At 38.2% G+C, this 21,557-nt stretch overlaps 1 protein-coding gene across 2 annotated transcripts in view; it reads right to left on the reverse strand.

Moving 5' to 3' along the window:
* Window positions 1-414: 414 nt before the first annotated feature.
* Window positions 415-21,557, reverse strand: part of PDGFC (platelet derived growth factor C) — a 121,713-nt gene continuing 100,570 nt past the window's right edge. For both annotated transcript variants that reach the window (XM_064148707.1, XM_064148706.1), the window contains 3 exons: window positions 9,206-9,413; window positions 2,683-2,900; window positions 415-2,012 (listed from right to left, as the gene is read on the reverse strand). In XM_064148707.1, the coding sequence (XP_064004777.1) occupies window positions 1,896-2,012; window positions 2,683-2,900; window positions 9,206-9,413 (543 nt within the window). In that variant the 3' untranslated portion in view covers window positions 415-1,895. The remainder of the gene's footprint in view (window positions 2,013-2,682; window positions 2,901-9,205; window positions 9,414-21,557) is intronic.

A 21,557-nucleotide genomic window follows, 5' to 3' on the forward strand; every position in this document is an offset into this window, starting at 1 on the left:
TCTTACTTAGTAGGAGGTTGAGGGTGGGGCAAACCAGACCAGCTAAGGCAGAACCGGAAGCCATCTGAGAATTTTCCAGAACTGCTATCAGGAAGTCGTATCAACTTGCAAGAACCTTTGTATTTTCATCAGAACTCATTTTCACCTGGAAATAATAGCAGAAGATGTTATCTTAACTTATTGTCTTTGTATACTCAATATGAATATTTACACAAATAGCATCACAATTCTTCTTTCCCCTTTTTGTTCTTGTGGATTTATTATAGTAGAGCAGAATTAATAAAAGCAACCTGAAGCCTTAGTAAAAGAGTTGTTTTCACATCTAACTTTCAAAATGAGAAGCAGAATACCACACTCTAACTTTTTCTGTAATTGTCTATTGAACAGATACAAACATGCAACCACACAGAAACATTTATTCTTCCAAAATTAGCATTATTACTTTATTTGGTGATTCATTACAATCTGCAAATCCAATAGTCAAAAAAATAAACTATGCAAAATGTTAAAGCATTTTACAGGCAAAATACTTTACTGTTTCCTTTTCAATTTGCATAGAGAGGGATAAGTGTACTGGTTAAAGAATATAATGTACAGAAGAACAAAACCATTGCTCATCAAACTGTACTGAAGAGTGTTATGATCCTGTGAGTGAACAGTACATAAACAGCTATAACTGTCAAAGGTAAACCATACACTTCAACATTAGCAAGGCTGCCTTCACATGGCCATGATGCATCACAAAGGTTGCAAGCCACCGGGCTTCTTACGTTGTACATCATCCTACTTCAAAGAAATCAGAGTCAAACAAGCCAGAATGCATCTATCTATGCTCATTTCTTTTCTACCTGAACAAAGAGGAAATTTTAAAGTCAGCTTCTGAAACTGCTGTCTCTCATATTTTCAGTTTTATGGAGCTAGCAAGCTTAAATTTTCACCTACACATCTCTGCTTATCCTTACTGCACATTACTGCCACTGCGTAGCAACAAACTGCAGAGAACACGCTCCTTTCACATTGTAACCACATCTCAGTCTCGCCATCTGTATAGATCTGGCTTTAAAGTCTCATAAACTAAAAAATAGTTGATCTAGGTTGTAATAAAAAAAAGAATATTAAATACCTTTGGTAAAAATAGATATATTTAACAAGTTTAGAAAAGCAAATAGTTATATTGTCAAAAGAAGAGTATAAAAATGTACACGATACAAAAATAACAAACAAACAAACAAAGACCATCAGCCGCAGTATTAAGAACAAAGGCGCTGCTCTTTTCAGTATCGGTTTCCTTAGCTCATGTTATTGTCCAGTCTTCTTTCTAAAAGGCAGGAACTTTATTAGAGCATATGGAAAAATCCAGTCCTTCCTACCAGCGTTAGGCAAATTAAGTTTAATTCGGAATAAGGCAGTCTGTTTTAACCCAACTTTATACAATAGGAAATGCTTCAATTTAGAGTACAAGGGAGTAGCTGAACACAGAAAGAAAGATTTCAGATGTTTTCGACCCATGGCTAGATGTACTGGAGCTGTAGAAATGAGACAGCTGGCAGGATCAAGTCTCCATGATGTGAGCCTTCTAACTTTGTTTTCACTCCTAAATTATAAATCCACGTATTGTCAAGAAAATTGTGGGGGACAAAACCAATACTTATATCTTAAATCCCTCATTGATGCCTTTCTCCCATCCTTTCATTGGGCCTCCAAACAGAGCTGTCACACAACGTATAATCCCAGTTTGGCTTCTCCGCTTTTTAGAGCTCTCTGTAAATCCTGAAGAGAGAAGATTCCCAAAGCAAACAACTGAGATTACAGAAGGAGATAATGCACAAGCCCCATAATAGAATCAGCCATTGATTTAATGTGCTTTGAAAGAAAATAGCACGATTAAATCATATTTATCCTTCAGTATTGCCTTTGCACACACAGTCACACTCCTCATGGTGTTCCAAGGGTACATCTGTCAAAGATTTATGCAATCCTCGGACACCAATCCTTGGTTTCAGCTGAAGAACCTGAAGGAGAAGAAGCCAAGTATCAAGAAAGCAGCAAGTGTCTCATCACACACCTGGACTATGAGTTAGACTGCACTGGAAACACAGTGGGTGAGGAAAGCGTATTAAAAGAAAAAAAGCTCTCCCCAGCTAAATTTATTTATTCCACTCCTAATTATTACCTGTTCTTACCTCAAGCCTTTTACAAAATCAGTTGAAATACTCTGAACAGATACCCACTTCTATAAAAAAATCTTGTAGTTTCATATATCTATTTAATGTTATTTAAAACTAATAGTACAGTTAACCCAAAGGAATTCATAGATAATTCTATAACAAATTTACCCATAGATTTGTAACAATGGAAACGGACACATATCTGTTCCTTCCTAATGTTCACATCTCCCACCAGAGAAAGGTGAAAAAGTAGTGATGAGTCTGAACTGCACTAATAAACAAATACCTCAGGAATGACTTAACAGGTCCACAAAAAAATCTTTTCCCAAGGAAGATACTATTTTTTCATGTAACACCTCATTAAATTGGTTAAAAATATATATATATATATATATATTTACTACAACATATAAGTTTTAAAAGTATGAATATTGGTGTGTTTTCTATAGTAACAATACATTCCTCAATTTGCTCTCAGTATTACCAAACATGCAAACGTAAAACACATACATACCTCGTGGTATTTTTTGGTGACTTTCGTTGGTACACATTGGCACTCGTTGCAGCTCTGATGACAACAAGCACAGTTTCCACCACAACGTTTGACCAGAAGACACAATGGCCAGAAGATGGTGTCAGTTCGCTTCAGCTCCTCCCTTAGCGACACTGAGAAGTTGCGAGGAGTACAACTATAGAGTCGCACTTCTTCCTTTAGGAGGTTCAGATCGACCACTGCAAAGAGACAAACTGGTGATGTTCTCATTCATAATTCAACTTCACTGGTGGTAAATCAACTGCAGCAGTGCAGAACCCATGAGGAAAGATCACTTTTGTATAGGTGGCAGAGGTTCAGTACACGAGTATAATAGTGCAGTTATATGAATACCATGAAAACTAAAAGGAATGACTGTTGTATAGAAATAGTCACTGATTATTTTGTGTTTGAAGCAGTTGATTCCAATCAAACAGAGCAAGTTTTGGGTACTACATATCAATGTTTTGTTAAATCAATCCAACTTGAGTCCCCTTTGTTCTCCCTCATTTTCTTGAGCACAGCAATTAAGAATCCTGAAAATGTCCAAACATATTTCTAATTCATTTGCATAAAACATTCAAACATCTTTTCTGCTAGAATTTCAGTTACTGCTTCTTTGTAAGGGTGATGGGTCCATGTTCTTTGATGAGCCATGGGCCCTGATGTGATGCACCTGGGAAGGAATAATAAACTCCACCAGTACACTTTGGGAGGTGATCTGCTGGAGAGAAGCCCTGTGGAGAGGGACCTCGGAGTCCTGGTGCATAACAAGTTAACTATGGGACACTGATGTGTCCTTGTGGCCAAGAAGGCCAATGGGATCCTGGGGTGTATTAAGAAGAGTGTGAACAGCAGATCAAGGGAGGTTCTCCTTCCCCTCTACCTCTGCCCTGGTGAGACCTCATCTTGAATACTCTGTTCAGTTTTGGGCTGCCCAGTTTAAGAGGGACAGGGATCTGCTGGAGAGGGTCCAGCAGGGAGCTACAAGGATGATTAGGGGACTGGAGGGCATGGCTTACAAGGAGAGGCAGAGGGACCTGGGACTTTATAGTCTGGAGAAGAGAAGACTGAGAGGGGATTTAATAAATGTTTATAAACATCTGAGGGCTGGTCAGGAGGGAGGGGACAGGCTCTACTCACTTGCTCCCTGTGATAGGACAAGGAGCAATGAGTGTAAGTTGCAGCACAAGAGGATCCACCTTAACAAAAGGAGGAACTTCTTTACTGTAAGGGTCACAGAGCACTGGCACAGGCTCCCCAAAAGGAGGCTGTGGAGTCTCCTTTGGAGACTTTTAAGGCCTATCTGGACGCATTCCTCTGTGATCTGTGCTAGATTGTGTGGTCCTGCTCTGGCAGGGAGGTTGGACTTGATGATTCCCTTGTGTTTCTTCCAACCCCTAATATCCTGTGATGCCAGTATAAGAAAAATTCAAACTACTGATATCTAAGAGGAACTGTCTTCTATGGGTTAATAACCTCAAGAAATTATGTCATCACCTGTGAATATTGTACAGATAAGTGCATGTCGCTATATAACTATTAGCATACTCCATTTTGTCACCTCCTTCATTATAGCAGCATATATACCAAGTTCTGTTGCTCTCCAGGTTTCATTTTCATGTGTCTTCAATATTGCTTATATTCTCCTAGGAAGCTCCTAACTTGAAGTGTAATTTTAAAATATTAATATTTGGCATCATTTTCCCTATAAACTGGTTCCACTGCATCATACTAAAGTTTCACTATGCCAATGGTTCAACAACAAGCTCAGATCTAAAAGAGTGAAGTGAAGGCTTCTTTAGGTTCACCTTAGCTGCCTAGCCAAGAAATAACAGGCCTTGAAAGAGGCAATTAAGGCTGAAAAAAACAGGGGGACTGGTTTAGAGACTTTGTTTGTTTGTTTTTTAATCTGGTGAAAAGCATTGGAATTTTATTTCAGAAAAAACAGACTATTATCATCACAGAATCACAGAATGTTAGGGGTTGGAAAGGACCTCGAAAGCTCATCCAGTCCAACTCCCCTGCAGAGCAGGATCACCTACACCAGAGCACACAGAAACACATAGACAGATCTTGAATATCTCCAGAGAGGGAGACTCCACAGCTCCCCGGGGCAGCCTGTTCCAGTGTCCTGTCACCCTCAAAGTGCAAACAATTTTCACCATATTTACATGAAACTTCCTATGCCTCAGCTTCTACCCACTGCCCCTGTCCTGTCACTGGGCATCACTGAAAAGAGCCTGGCTCCATGCTCTTATTTATAAACATTTCTGTTTATATCCTCTATATGTATAAACATTAATGAGGTCCTCCCCAGTCTCCTCTTCAAGCTAAAGAGCCCCAGCTCCCTCAGTCTCTCCTCATAAAGAAGATGTTCCACTCCCTTAATCATTTTAGTGGCTCTTCAGTTGACTCTTTCAAGCAGCTCTCTGAGGTCCTTCCTGAACCAAGGGGGCCCAAAAGTGGACACAATATTTGAGACACAAACTCACCAGGGTAGAGAGGGAGGAGAACCTCTCTCGACCTACTAACCACATGTGTTTTCAAACACTTCTTTTGCAGACCATATCCACATACTGGCATCCGTAAGTAAGGGTTTATTGTGAAAGGTCAGTTAAACACACTGAAGCCTTTTCTCTGCTTGCACTTACAGTGAATGCCAAGCTGGGGCACTTCATTCCATCACTATCAGGCTAACACAGGCTCCTAAATAAACAATCCGATCTTTAAAAGCGAGGAGTGTGTAACAACTTCAATGAAGTTACTGATAGGACGCCTGCCTGCCTCCCACACTCCAAGAGCATTCCTTGGAGAAAGCTGAGAAGGTAGCAGAGGAAAAGAAAGACAAAACTTCCAGAGGAGAGATTCACTATTAGAAATTTGAAATTATTTAAGCAATTCTGATCAGCTAATAGCTGTGGGTTGAGTTACTTAGCGGGTGGACAGATCTATCTCTAGGACTGTGGATAGGAATGGAATACTTCTTTCTTCTGTTACATTTTTGAACATAATAGAACTGTCTGAAAGAGGATAAAATGCCTAAAGCATGAGAGAAATGCTAGTTCTGCTAATGCTTTCTACTGGTAGGTTTCTACAGAGACTGACATGTTTGGTACAATGAATTTGAGAAACTAAATTCATGCATCCTAACAATTGCTGCTCAGTTCTTCACCACGAAAAATGGAAACCAGAAGCTGGGCACTGTTGATTCTTCCAGCAAGTCCATCAGTCAGTGGCAGAGAGATGCCTATGCAGCACTACGCTTCTCTGCTACTTCCTGCATACTGGCAGTAACAGAGGAATGCATCCATTTCAGTCTAGCTGTAGTTACATCATGAAGGAAAGGGCAATGAGCAGCAAGTGTATCTTATCACAAAATTGGAACAAATTTAAACTGAACCCCTTAGACCTACAGGCTCAACATTTAAAATGTTCTGTGGAAGAACAAGCAGTCTGCTCTTAGCAGACAGCTTTTAGTATGCCTTGCTGCTACAATAGGCTTCAGGAGAGATGAAAGATGTCATGTTTGGTTTCTATGTTTTACAATGTACTAAGGTATATGGCTATTATACCTCACAATGAACTCTTGCCCAACCTTATGTAATTCAGTTTCATTAAAAAGTCTGTGGTAAATTTATCTAGTGCTTATTTAATCACTTCTTTGAAGTGTGTGAATGAAGCTGTTATTTTTTCAAAGAGTATCTGTCTGTCCAAAATTTATTTTAACACACTGTGGGCATGAAGCTAGATGAGAGAATGTATATATTCCCTTAAAAGTGTTTACTTAACCACAATAAAAGGTTATGTGGATTTCCCAAGTGCACTGAGTTACAGTACCTGTTATAATGTGAACATTTAAACACTCCTTCAACTTGGCTTCCACTCATGTATCATGTTTGACACAACAGTCAAAGTTCTTTTGTCTAGCACTAGCTCATGAGGGATGGAGGGCTCTGCAATAGCCCACAAATGGAAATCACTAAAATAAAAATAAGAGGAGAATGATACAAAAGGAGAAAAAAATGTAGATGCAAGTAGGTCTATAGTAAAGTCTGTTTCAGAAGTGTTCCTTCACTGGCAAGTACAACTGAAGTAATCCATCTTCGCACCCGCCTGGAAATAACTGTGTTCTGAAACTGACAATCCAACTGTGTGGAATCTTGTATGAAATACCAAGGGGAATCCTCTTTCCCAGAACATTTTTCCAGCTGGATACTGCTTTCAAAGTCAACAAAACAAATTCTGGTTGAGGCACATGTGTGTCAGCACAGATAGCAGAAGTACCATTTTCATTCCTAAGGACATTAGAGATGTTTCTGGGAATGTACATTTCTTAACGGCTCCTACGATAGGACAGGGCTGGCACAAACCCCCAAATGAACTGCATTATTTAACAAAAAAAACCACAAAACCAAACCAAATCAAAAGAAAAAAACTCTCATATCTACATGAGAAAAACATCTATTAAGGCCTACAGTTGGATTGTGACTCTTAAGCAGGTTTCAGAATATGGATTAATGAGTCTGTATAGATTTCTGTGAGAAATGATGGAATATTTTTTTTTGCACAGGAAAATATATTTTATATTTAAGTACGCTTAATATTAGAAAAGAATTTAGGAAAGTACTCAGACATCAAAGCCTCTGAATGTAGTGTTTCTTTTTTCCTGGCTAGAAGTTTTTGGAAGTATTTTATCCAGAGAAAACATCAGACACTGTAGTCCTCTGGAATTTAGGTTGTCTAAATATAGCCTTTTTTATATGAATTTTTAAGTAGGAGTAAAGGACAATAATCTTCTCTACATAAAGTAACATACACTTCTAATTGCATTTTCAGTTCATCTAGGTGTAAACTGATGTTTGCCTATGAAAGCGGGACAGTAATTTAGCTCTTACACTGAAATACTACAGAACGAATACTGATTTAATTATAGAATCAAAGTGTTTGAAAAACCCAAATGTTATAGGGCATGCTCTTCTCCCAGACATTTCTTAGAAAGGTTGTTAAACACAGCAAACAGACTACTAGAAGGAATATTTTTTTAAAAAGAAGTAAAAAATAAACAAACATCAAACATTTTACGTTCCCTATCAATTGAATAGACTTAACAGTTAATACTACATCATTTCAACTGGACATATTTCCCACCTCAGGCTATTACATTACACACTTGGTAATGCAGTCTGAGGGTGGTCTCTCAAAGATAAATGTGCCAATACTGTAATATGTTTATCCAATGGGAAAAAAAATTAATCTATTTCAGCCTCTAATATAAGTCTCTAAAAGATATATGCTCATAGTTTCTTTCTAAAATACATCTTTCTGGGGGTTGTTTTTGTCTATACAAATGTCATCCAACACCTGCACTTTAGTTTAAGTAGGGTTTCACAAATTACATTTTATTTTCTCCCACCTACTCCATAGTTATGGAATACACTTGGTAAATAATGAATCTCTTTAATTAGCAATGTGTTAAATGAGTATGTGAAAGGCACAGTACATCAGTGAAAGCTTTTAAAGAGATTTCCTCCTCTCAACTCCTGATTTAATTGCCATATGGATAGCTGATGCAATACAGGTAGAAGGGTTGATTTTTAGGCTCTTATCCAAAATCTAGCTGTCAAAAAAAAATTAATTTGAATTATGGAAGGTTTTACTTCCTCCCTTTTCTTGCTGATCAGATCATAAATTATTTTGAGTTTGTCAGAGGAGTTTATTCATTTGTGCTCATATATTTTCATTTTCATGCTGTATGGTGGGTAATAAAGGTGGCACTGCCGGCATGCTATCCATCCACAAAGAATCCACAAACATGAAATAGTAGGAAGCATTTGGATGGTATGTGGTAGAAAATTTGTAAATGTCACATGTAGAAAGGAGACTATGACCTGCTGAACAAGAAATAGCCTCATAAGTCTTGAAATACATCATCTGCTTTACACCTGATTAAGATGACAACTGTATGATAAAACTGGACATGGGCACAGGGATTTCGTGAGGCAATATGGAAGAAAAACATTTAGCTAATTGCTCTCAGTTCATATGGTATAGAGACTGGAATAGTTCTAAAGAACTTGCATGATACACTAAGTCTAAGAAAGTATCCACCCCGAACAAAAAAAGGTTTTGCCTTCCTTAGTAAAAGAAACCCATAAAGTTAGATTATGTCATCCAGCCAAGATGCCCTGCTACATTTTGGGAATAAAGAGCTCTCGGGTTCAGAAAACCACCCTGTCTGCTTCTGGTTTGTTTTGCTGTTGTTAGGGTTTTCTTACCCTTTGTTACTTTATCCTTCTAAATTTCTTTAACTTTTGAGTTTAGTTATTGTACTTTACAGATACAACAAAACTCTGAGTACAGCTAACAACAATGACCTCTGATGTCTTTCTAACATTCCCTTCCTGAAACAAAAATTCAAAGTGAATCATGCTCTTAGTCACCATTTCTTTTTAAGAAAACATGCCCATAGAAAGCTGCAATGCCAGACAGAAGAGTAATTTACCTCTTGATTTTCTCCCATGAATATATGCTTTTCCAAGAAGCTGCCACGTTGGCCTGTACAAATCTTCCAAATCCAGTTGCCACCGATCTGGCTCAAGGTATCGGATAAGTTCTTCCACAGTACTGAATCCAGCAACAGCATTGTTTAATACATCTAATGGCAAAGCTGATGGGGGTAGCAACGATGGGCTAGGTGCTTCTGTGTGGTGCTGCAATCAAAGCCAAAGGAAGAGTACCAGTCAGAGGGTTAATGGATCTGCTTTGATGAAGCACTTTTATGAAGTTACATAGCTCAGAAAGTTTATAACCGACCAGCTTGTTTCCAGCATACAGTTTATCTATTAAGACTAATGACAAGAGTCAAAGCTATTCTTCAGAGATAATTGTAAACAAACTTCCACTAGACAGCTTTCCCACTTTCTTACAGTCTTGGAGGCAATATGTCATTATACCTGTTCTTCAAAGAAGCTCACTGGGTGATGGACAATCTTTTACAAATAGAACAAAGAGTGATTTGAAAACATGGTCCCATTACACGTAATTTCTGTAACACTCTAGGAAACACACATTTCATATGCTGCCTTTTCTCTGAAACTTAGCTGCAATCTTTGACTGATGTAAATGTCAACCTTTATCAATGCAAAATATGAACATACCCTTACACAGAGACAGTTCTCATCTATAGATGAAAATATTCACCAGCTGTTTCATACATCACTAAGAATCATGTTTCTGATTAAACAATAGTGAAGAGAGTAACAATAACATCCAGCATTACTCTAAGTATTTCCCTCTGAAGTTTTCTGAGGATAATAGCAGTACTTCAATGATGCAAAAGTCTGCATACTTTCCTGCAGCACAAATCTCACCAACTAACTCAATGGATTGGGTACATTCAGTCACAAGCAATTCAAGCAAAGAGAGACATGTGGTTTTGCTCACTCTAAAATTTGATTTTAAATTATGCATTGATTTGTATTTTCAAAATACTAAAAAGAGGCAGGAAGGGCGACCTAGAAGAAACCGTAAGTTTCTTTAGGCTTTTATATAGGCAGACATTACTACAGAAATTATGTCCAAAGTACTACGCTAGGGCATGGACCATTTAAGAAGGATGAAGAAAGATCTGAAAATACTGATGACTTAATGGAATAGAAAGGACAAGAAATCTCGACCTTAAATGAGTAGTGGTACATGCATCATTGCTCTCAAGAGTAGTCTGTGTAAGATTTAGGGGAAAATTATTCAGTGTAAGTACAGCTGGGTTTTGTGAAAGGTTGCCCTGAGAGGCTGCACAGTATGCATCATGGGAGACATTCAGCACCTGACTGGGTAAAGCCTGAGCAATGGTCTGACCTCAGAAATGACCTACCCTGAGCAGGTTAAACTAGCCCATGCCTGAGGTCCTTTGCTCAATTTTCCTATAACAAACCTACAATTCAATATTAAGAATGAAGGACTGAATGTTCCTCCAGTAAGTAACATGCTTCTTGTTCCTTCCCTATGCAGTGCCTGTTCATACTGCACAGTATTTATATATATATATATATATATATTTAACATTTATATTTTAAAATTCTCATGCCTTAGTGTCAAAATCACACTCTCATGACTCTATACTCAGTACACTATACATATTGTAACTTTTTTCATCTGAAATGTCAGATTAATTGTATTCATTTCCCTTTTACGAAATAATCAAATTAGAATCATAAAATCATAGAATCAACCAGGTTGGAAGAGACCTCCAAGATCGCCCAGTCCAACCTGTCACCCAACCCTGTCCAATCAATGTAGAAATGAAACAGTTACGCAGGAAAAAAATTATTTAACAAAAGAATCCATGAAACACTATGTGCTAAACTGCAGTTCTCTAAAATTCATATGCCTGTAATAGCTGCATTTCATACCAGCAATTGTATTTTCTTTTCTTTGCTCTCAATTCTATTAAATAACCATTTTTTGTTTCAGCTAAATGTGTGTTTGAAGGGGCAGCAAATGAAAATAACCATCAAACCCTTCCTATTTTTTGCTTCAAGGGTTTTTCTCTCTCTATCATCAAGAAATGCAGTCACTGGAATGGTTGTGCTGCTTTTTAACTGGGAGCGTTGCAGAGATAATACAAAACGTCTATTGTGCTGCTTTTAACTTCACCGTATTTTCAATCTTGCTAATCTAGCACACTTTCCAATAGAGGGAGTGAAGTAGCTGTTCTGCATTTTGGATGACTGTGAATTTCAAAAAGTGAAAATATTTCTTTTCCTCTTCTCCCCACTGCCCACACTAAAAATATGTTGACCCATCTATTCAGTTATAATAATAAATCAACAGACTCTGGTCTATAATTTAAATATTTGCTCTACAATAAACATACTACTCAGCAAGTTTCAAAATAGTGCTGTGACACTGCAATTCAGATGGTAAAATAAATACTATGAAATTTTTCTTCCCTGTCTCCTCCATGATGATGCATTCATAACAGCTATATTTTCTGCTTTGAAGATGTAGAGGTTTACTAAGGTGAAAAACAAAACAAGGATCAAATGGTAGAACTAGTGGTTGAAGGTGGGGGGAAGTTTTGTTTCCAGATGAACTTATTTTGGTGTCTTTCTTCTACTGGGATTTTTTTGTTGCAAATAAATAGATGGATTCCAGAATAAAATCTTTTGGTCTAGAATCAATTTCCACATTTACAACACAGAACACGCATGTTTGCCAGTACATACACAGGAATTAACCTATTGATTTATGTCCTTCTGGATTCAGTATGCATTTGCCCGTGTTAAAATGTTATGAGACTACGGTGAATCACTGAGCTTAACAGTGACACATTTGAAGTTGTCATCACTTTTTAATCATTCTCACAGCAAACCAAAACAAAATAATTGAAACAGAGAATTGCACAACTTTGAAGAGAAATGTTTCAGAATAATGTTCTTAAAATCTCAAGATGAAGACATTTTTTCCCAATTTAACTTAATTTAGTCAATTTAAATGTACCAAAGACAAAATATAATTGATATCATAATACTATAAATGCTGCAATTTATTTATAAAACATTAACCTTCATGAATGCTCAATTCAATAAATTGCTTAATGTAACTGGTAATTTAAACCATACTCTAATTTGCTTTTACTTGCTAAAAAGTATTATTTACTTTCTAATTTAAACATTTTAGACAGAATGTCTAGGACAGAGTAAATGGTACTCTAACTTAAATTGTATCTTGGAATTTTGTTGTCAGTCAAAATTTCACACAGCTTTCTCAAGGGCTTTTTTGTGCTCCGTAGGCAATGTTCACACCTGCAGTAACAGGAGAAATTAATGCAAGAAATGAAAACTCAGGTTCACTGATGGGATGGACACACCTTTTGGAACAAATACAAAACTTCAGCATAATTCTGAAACATAATGTCACAGTTACAACTTCAAAATAATGAGATGCTCCTTTAATGGGCTCTTCCTCACTTCAGAGCAAGTTCATGACTTCTCTTACAATTCCTCCCAATTAAGTAATCTCAGATAAGAATTCACGTGTCTAGAATTTAATCTATGTATCTCTTGACATTGCTACTCTGACCGTTGCATGCAGGTGATCCCATGCAGTGCTACAGGCCTCAAAGGTGCAATTTTGCTGCAAAATAGTGTAGTGTAAAAAAATCACAAGGAGGAGCACCAATAAGCTACCTGGTTTACTGCACAATAATACTGATTGAGACAATAAAAAACAATCTTACAATGAAGTAGCTATCTGTCATCACCTAACTTAGTCCATAGAATGAGATATGGTATGATACAACGTCTCCCCTATCAGGTCAGCTATCACTTCATCAACATTCAATATAATGGGTGTATCTTTATGATGGGAAAGACATGACAAGACAGCAGATGCTTAGGTACAGCAACTATCCAAAATAACTTTCTTGATGCAGAACACTTACTGGGAACTGATGCTCTCCAAGCTAATTGACAGTAAACCATTCATAGCAGCACATTCTCTATTAAGACCACTGTTTTAGGCTTGAGATCATCTTTTTCTACCTTTTTGCCTAAGCACACATAATTTCTGTGAAGACAGTCTGAAAAATACATCAACAAGTTCTGTATTTTAATGTGATTACTCCAGTAAACAAAACACTCTTTTTTTTTTTTTTTTTTTTTTTTTTTTTGTGCCCAGGAAACAATTTCAATTAACTTTTTAAAAGCATAAACATGTTTAAAAACAAGACAGACCCAGACAATTTCATCTTTACTGAGAGTTAAAATGATTTAGGATAAAGTCCAGAGCAGAAAACACAGGGCTTTTGCTACCTGTAGAACAGCCAAGAATGACAATTAGTGCTGGATCAAATAGAATTCTCAGTAGGTCTGTTTATATTGTATTTCTTTAAGTGTACTTCACTCTTTCAAAACAACCGCCTCTAGAAATCCTCTGAGGTGTTTACAAGCATAAAAGGTAAACAGACCAAATTTAGGCAACAGTTCAAGATATGGGCTTGGAAAAAAGGAAACAATAAAAGGACTATCTTCATGAAACTATCCAGTGCTGGAGATTACACATAGCAATGCTACCACGGAAGAAATTTGGTTAAGTAAAATGCATTTTAGAGTGCTCACAATGTTGTTTGTACCCTGTTAAAGGAAACAAAGCTACTCCACCTAGGCTCTTTCTCAAAGAGGAAAAGGTAAGACACCCTTATAAGTAGGTGACCATCAGTAAAGCAGTAAACCTGAACACAGACTGCAACAAATGACTCTGAAATGACCTAGGTGAAGCTCAAAGCTAAAGAGTGGTTTAATACGTAGCCTAATTTGAAGAGCTGTAATTAATTTCTTTTCCTGACACGCATTTCCTGTCTGGTCCTGGGAATCGTATTTTGGGCATAGCTTCATGGCATAAAGTGTCTGGCAGTAGCATCGCCCTGCTACACCAGAATGACTGTATTTGTGGCTGCATCATAAGCAAGAAGCAATCTTCCTGAAAAAGAGTGTTTCTCTTCTCCTTTATTTTCTTTACTTAAAGTCTTACTCACAGTGCAGAGCTCCAACAGCTAAGCCATCACAACAGAGTGCACAGAGGCTGCTAACAAACATTTTTAGACTTACTCTGGTGCCAAGAACTTCCTAGCATGCAGGTTTGTAACACAGTCTTATGAAACCTGTAAAATGAGCATAAAGGCAAGTCCATAACCTTACAAGTTCTGTGAGAGAATGAATACATTAAACACTTATTAGATGTACATTATTGGTTTATCTGAAGAATCCAGAAGCATTTCAGACAAGAAGAGTAACATTTCTGAGACTGTATATTATAACCTTTCCCATTCTGCCACTATCTGTTCTTTTCTTGCACTGAACTTGCTCCAAGATTGAACAATTCAGAACAAAATAGCATTGACTTACAACCCACACAAGACCAGGTTTCAAGCACCATCACCAAGCCTTCTTTTTGTTCCTGTCTCACTGAATATTATTACTATACAAGAACACTCCAAGTCCTGCTCCAATTTAAAGATACACTCTTGAAACTAACAGTACATGCACATTCTTGCAACACAATAAAGCAAGACTGTTTTCTTCCCTTATAATCACAAGTAACCCTCTCATTAGCATCATTAGAAGCTATGAGTGAAGGCACATATCCAACTCTTTCCAAGTTTACCCTAAGGACATAGAAGGTTCTTGGCACAATAACAGCTCTTTCTTTACTCCCATAAATACATGCAGTAGTAACTGTGAAAAGCCTCTAGAAATCCTGACCTACCTGAAAAAGTAGAAACTTTAACTTGCTCACGTGTATGCACCACAGAAAAGCTAACCCATTTGTGAAAGTTCATCACTTGTAAAGCCATCTCTGTGCAACATTAACCTGCACCACGGCTACAGAAAATGCTAGTCCTGTTCAAGTAGCAATGTAAAAGCAAGTGGAGATGATCTCTAGTTAGGGCTGTATGCAACCATCTAAGAAGAGAAATCAAGTTGCAGGATTCTCCTCTTCTGCCTCCAGTGAAGACATGGGAAAAAGGAAGAAAAACAGACAACGAATTTAGCTGAGGAGTAAGACAAGGGTGTTTACTCACATGTGACAGAGATGGAAGCCAGAAAAGCCACTGCAGTTCCCATCCACTGTGGAATTTCTTTAGCTGAAGTGACTGGTCACAGCAGCAAGGATGGTTGCATGAGAGACACAGCAGGTCCAGGAGCTGCTAAGTAGGAAGGCTGCTAAATTAAGCTCCAGTGGCACTGAAGTAAACACGCATCTCTCATTCAGCTATCCTCACTTCAGGGATGCAACTTCTGCAGGATAAATGACATATTGATAGCAATACCAACCCGGTACCAGCCCTCCTCAACGTAATCAGTATGAGATTCAGAATGATGTGGTGGCAGACCTCCTCTTTCCTTGTTGGACCTTCAATTCTCTGCCTTTCACAGGCTCTCTACATTTTTTGTTATGTTGTGCTTCAGCTGTTGACCAAAGGGTTGTCCAGCCTCTCTTCATAGCCATGCAGGACTTTCCTTTTATCTCACTGAAGACCTTATTTTCTGAGTATCAAGGCACTTGAACTAAATGACATTTTTAAGCCAGAGAGAGCTTTCTAAATACTACGTCTGTATTTTTAGTTACGGCACTTTGAGGATTAATTTCCAAACTGTGCACCATTTCTACTTGCCTTTCCATAACTTCCAAGAGGAGAAAGGTTGCAAGAGAACAGTGCCTTTCTGTCTTTGCCTGCCACATTTGTGAACGAAAGCAAATACAAATGTGCAAAAGTAGTGTTAGGAGGAGTCTACTCCTGAATTTCTTTCAGTTAAAGTTTTGAGATTTAAAGTTTTAAATATTCCCTCAGGAAAAGTTTCTGCACAGTTCACAGAGAAGGCCTGGAATTATGATTGTGCCAGAAACAACTGGCAGATGCTCTGAACTCAGCAACACAGGGATTGCACAGTATGCTACTAATTGTCACCTTTCCTCTGGCGCACTGCAGCTTTTTGCCTGAAGGCTGTGCACCAGGCTCTGAAAGAAGCAGCGCTAAGGGTGAGAGCTGCTCTTGTGAAGACAAAGGTGACACACTCTTGTGGTAGGCCCAATAGGTCCCAAATAGGCTTAGACGTGTCCTGGCTTGCTCAGGCATATTTTCTGCTCTCTCTCTCCTGTTATGGGGAGAAGCAACCTCGGGAAAGAAGACAAAAAAGCCTGGAGACACTAAATCTAAGGACTCTGGTCTGCCCAGGCTCGTCTTGGTCCTGTGGTAAACAAGGTACGCAGCTTAGCTTGTGCAAGGCCTGTGCCTTCCCCAGATTTGAGTAAAGCAAGCCTATGGCTTTACCTAACCTGGTCAAACTTGGCTAACTGCCATTCTGACTGGCTATTCTGTGTCCAAAGGGCAATTCATCTCGGCCCACATTGATAAAAGGAGATATGCAGGTAAATGCAGTGTGCTCTGCTGCTCTCTCCCATTGTATTCGTGCCGGCTGTTGCCTGCTGCCATTGCTCACTGCCTTACTGCTTGCCTGGAAACTGCACGGTCGCGAGTTTACCAGTAACAGACTCTAGATGTCTCCATGCGATTGGCCTGCATAGCCAGCGTGACATTGTGCTAAGACTGCACACTGCACGACACTCCGCCTACACCTGAAAGTCTCCTGCCGAGATGAGAAGCCCTGGAGATACACAGATCATCCAGAGGAGGCAGGAGACAAGGTCAGAGATTGTCTGCCTCATTTCTTCAGAAGCCCGGAAAGAATCAAGTCTCAGCAGCCGACAAGACAGAGTTCCCTGAAAGCATCTGGCTACTGTCTGGGACTGTGGCTAGCCCCACTCGTTGGGTAATAATAATACTGTGAGTAGACACTTAAAAGCCTCTTTGTAGTTCTCCATTACCTTCTGCTCCTTAGTTCATCTAGTGGGCAAACAGTATATTGACCACAAGCAGAATTTAGCCACAAGAACATTCTCTTCCAGTTCAATTAATGTTTATCTATTTTTGCTGGTTATTACTAAATCTAGTTATTATCTGTAAAAGGTTTCCATGACCATGCAAGAACTGATTATTATTAAAATTAGTGGTTGGGGGTGGCAAGAGTTCTGAATATCAAAATTAATAAGCAATATTAATTTTGGAAAATATAATCGCACATTAATTTCCCCTTCATAACACACATATCTAGAGCACGTTCCTAAACTCTCAGGGGATGGCATCAACAGCAACATCTCTGGAAGCCATTTTAAAATAGTTCTGTGATTGCACACATTCTTGTCATATATGTATTTTATATATAGAGAGAGATGCATGTATATACATGTGTGCATACATATAGATATAAAAAATCTTGTATGTGTGTGTTTACCTATGTATAAAAATACATTTTGTTTTTTGCCAATGAGCTTATGTACCAGTAATGATCCACAAGAATTTCCTTGTGGAAAAAAGAAGAAAACAAATGCTTGCAATACTGTATGATGGAAAAACCACACTGTCAATACACTTCGCCATGACACAAACCCTATGAGGAGAGGCTGAGGGAGCTGGGGTTGTTTAGCCTGGAGAAGAGGAGGCTCAGGGCAGACCTCATTGCTGCCTACAACTACCTGAAGGGAGGTTGTAGCCAGGTGGGGGTTGGTCTCTTCTCCCAGACAACCAGCAACAGAACAAGGGGACATAGTCTCAAGTTGCGCTGAGGAAAGTATAGGCTGGGTGTTAGGAGGAAGTTGTTGTCAGAGAGAGTGATTTGCCATTGGAATGGGCTGCCCAGGGAGGTGGTGGAGTCACCGTCCCTTGAGGTGTTGAAGAAAAGCCTGGATGAGGCACTTAGTGCCATGGTCTAGATGACTGGCTAGGTCTGGGTATTAGGTTGGACTGGATGATCTTGGAGGTCTCTTCCAACCTTGTTGATTCCATGATTCTATGACAGCTGCAGTGTTTTCTATTCCTAGGAAATACATATACACAAAGAACTATCTTTCTTGGATGCAGCTGCATCCCCTCTCTTGTCTCTCCCTTACTGAAAGCATTGGTGAAACCAGTGATGCTTGTATTCTTCTGGGCAAGAGCTTTTCATTCACTGATTTACTCTTTCCATTAATGAGAGGAGAGATATAGACAATTCTGCTTGAAAGCAACATTGCCAGCATCTCTGGCAGCTGCAGAGGTCTCAAACCATGAAGCATACAGTCCCTGCAACGCCTAGAATCCATAAAGTTTGTAGATTCAGCCTGCCAGTTGCAGGAGAAGTCAAGTTTTGATGCCTGCCTTTCTTTGCCACAGGTTTTTACAATGTTTGCTTATATGAGGAATTTGTGGCAGTAGTACTGAATGCTAAGTTTCTAGACAAAATACTTCAAGAAATGCAAGACCTCTCATGACGCGGACATGTCTCAACTCAGTAGTCAAACACTCAGCCTTAATCTGAAAGCAAGACCTTATGTGCTGTGTTAAACAGAGAGTATTTCAAAACAAGCAGTGCAAGTTATGGTGTAGACTATCTCAATGACGAGAAGTTTAAAAGTGACATCAGTGTGCCGGTTTCATTTAGGGCCCATTCCTCAAGTAATTTGTCCTTTTTTTTTTTTTCTTTTAAGATCACTTTAGATATGTAAACTAATTTTAGGTACATAACCCCTGAGTTTTGGTTTCCACCATAAAGTTTACTTGTGGCAGAGTAATAGCTAAATCATAACTAATTCCAAAACCTTAATTTTTAGTGAGCGCTGTCTTCTTGTTTATACATCCCTCTCTTCATAATAAGAGCTTAAACAAAATTTACAGTGAGCTCTCCCTACTGCATAAAAGAATATATATATATGTCATAAGAAAAAGTCTATCTTTTGTATCCTAGTAACAACTGAAAATATTTTGATTTCTGAACTTCAGAGTAACTTGCTTTGTAACATTCTCAAAGCAACCATATGCAGTACACTTATACACTCTGCAAAGATGTGTAGGCTCAATAATAGAGCCTACACATAATTCTATCCAACACATAATTCTATTGAATGAATCTGATTACTACTTCTTTATATACAGTACAGTAGCATTGCAATTCATATATTCTTGTCCATTAAATGACATTTTATAGAACCTCTTATCTTGATGAATGTCACATTTGCAATTACTTTCTAGAAGACAAATGTTATAAAGAATTATACACTGAATACTGAGAGCAGGAAAGAGAATCTCTCCTCAGTATTTTTAATGAGATCTTAATACATTTTTTACACTTCAGATCAAAGTTGTACTTGGTGTATAGGCCCCTGGCTCCAAGATTTAACTGAAGATTAGCAGAAAGAGAGGGAAAAAATAGAATCCTGCAACCTCAGATTAACATAATTCACTGAAACTTCAATACCATGCAAGTTCTGTAAACATGCGTCTACTGTAGGCTGAAAGGCAGAATAGTTCTAAAAGGAAGAATATGACTGTAATTCACCAAGTGATAGTAAGAGCCTCAATGCTCAGTGACAAAAGTCAATGCAAAAGAGATTGCCACAATCAGACTGCAGTGGACACACAGATACAGTACAAGGAATAGTTGCTCACATCTAATTGCAAATGAGGTGATCACGATTATTAATCACTGCATTTACAGACATACTCAAAACTCATACAGGAAACACACCTGGCATCTGCTACACTTATGATTTACAGAAGGAGTTTTAGTTTGTTCTGTAGAGAGAGCAGTTTAAAAGGAATAAACAATCAACCTAAGTGCAACTGTTCTGAACAGAAAGTAGCTTTTGTACATTCTTCTACGAGCACGGATTTGGTCAGCCATAATTAAAGAACATCATGTTTGAGGACTGTTGTTGTTAAACTATTCATTTTACTCAAAACACATAAATACTTATAAAAAACTCAACCAAATTAAACAACAGCACGTGTTTGGAGTCAGGGAATGGACTGCTCCTTAAGTTCCCTTTAGGTATCAGAAATGGGTAGCTGTTGCTAAGAAAATATTTATCAGTAGGTTCACAGGAGGTTCACCAAAACAATAAACACTAGGAATGACTGTTTATTAAACTAGAAACTGTATTTGGCAAGGATGACAAAAATTATTTCTTCAGTGCATGCTATTTTAATTTGATCATTCACTATACATGTTAAATTGCATTCCACAGCAGGTTTCTGTTGATTTCCTATCATAAAAAAAAAAAGGAACACACCCAACATTCCTGTACAACAGACATTACAAATCAGAGCTTGTCCTGCCTTGAAGGTATAAAGTCCTTGAACAAAACATTAATGTACAAGGAAGAAACCTCATCTTCGCCCTTAAGTATCAGTTCTTAGTGTCATCAAACATGTTAGAGATTTATAATAATTTAGATCTTCTGAAAAAAATGTATTATTTACTTATAATAATTAAATTTGCTTTATATGTACCACACAGGATACAACCCATAAAAGCATGGTAGAGACTATGGCTACATTGCCCAAATAAAGATCCTTACAGCACCTGAACTAGTCTGATTTATAATTTGTGAGCTACTTTTTAAAGCCATATATTGCTAACAATAATAGTGTACTCTTAACATTCAGGTGTATCACTTCTACCTAGGTATTTTCTGCTATCTACATCTCCTAATTCCTATCTCATATTGCCTCATTATTTGTTTCATACATAGTATGCACACAAGTAGAATCTATGTGATTACACAACAACTAAAGGCAAAATTAATTGGGAAAATATGCTTAATAAGAGAAAATTAAGAAAAAACAATTAAAACCTCTTCCTTTGAGTAGCAAAGCATTAAAAGCATACAAGCAAAACTGTAAGTACAGAAATATATCCAGAAGTATATTCAGAAGAATAAACAGTGTTACCAGAGACCGAAACCACAATAAGAGTGATCTTATTACTGTCTACAACTACTTGAAGGGGCATTGTAGCCAGGTGGTGGGTGGCCTCTTCTCCCAGGCAACCAGCAATAGAACAAGGGGACACAGTCTCAAGTTGTGCCAGGGTAGGTATAGGCTGCATATTAGGAAGAAGTTCTTCACAGAGAGAGTGATTTCCCATCGGAATGGGCTGCCCAGGGAGGTGGTGGAGGCACCGTCCCTGGGGGTCTTCAAGAAAAGACTGGATGAGGCACTTAGTGCCATGGTCTAGTTGATTGGTTAGGGCTGGGTGATAGGCTGGACTGGATGATCTTGGAGGTCTCTTCCAACCTGGCTGATTCTATGATGATTCTAAGAGACAATGTGGTTCTATTATGAAAAAGGCAAACCTAATTCAGTTATATTCAGAACTCAATAATAAAGCCAGAGTCCTCAGCTGTCAGAGAGGTCTCAGCTGAAACACAGTGTTCAGATTTATCTCCATCACTTGTAAGTTACAGGCAGAGGAAGA

The sequence above is a fragment of the Pogoniulus pusillus genome, chromosome 9 (assembly GCF_015220805.1).
Source record: "Pogoniulus pusillus isolate bPogPus1 chromosome 9, bPogPus1.pri, whole genome shotgun sequence".
Classification (NCBI taxonomy): Eukaryota; Metazoa; Chordata; class Aves; order Piciformes; family Lybiidae; genus Pogoniulus; species Pogoniulus pusillus.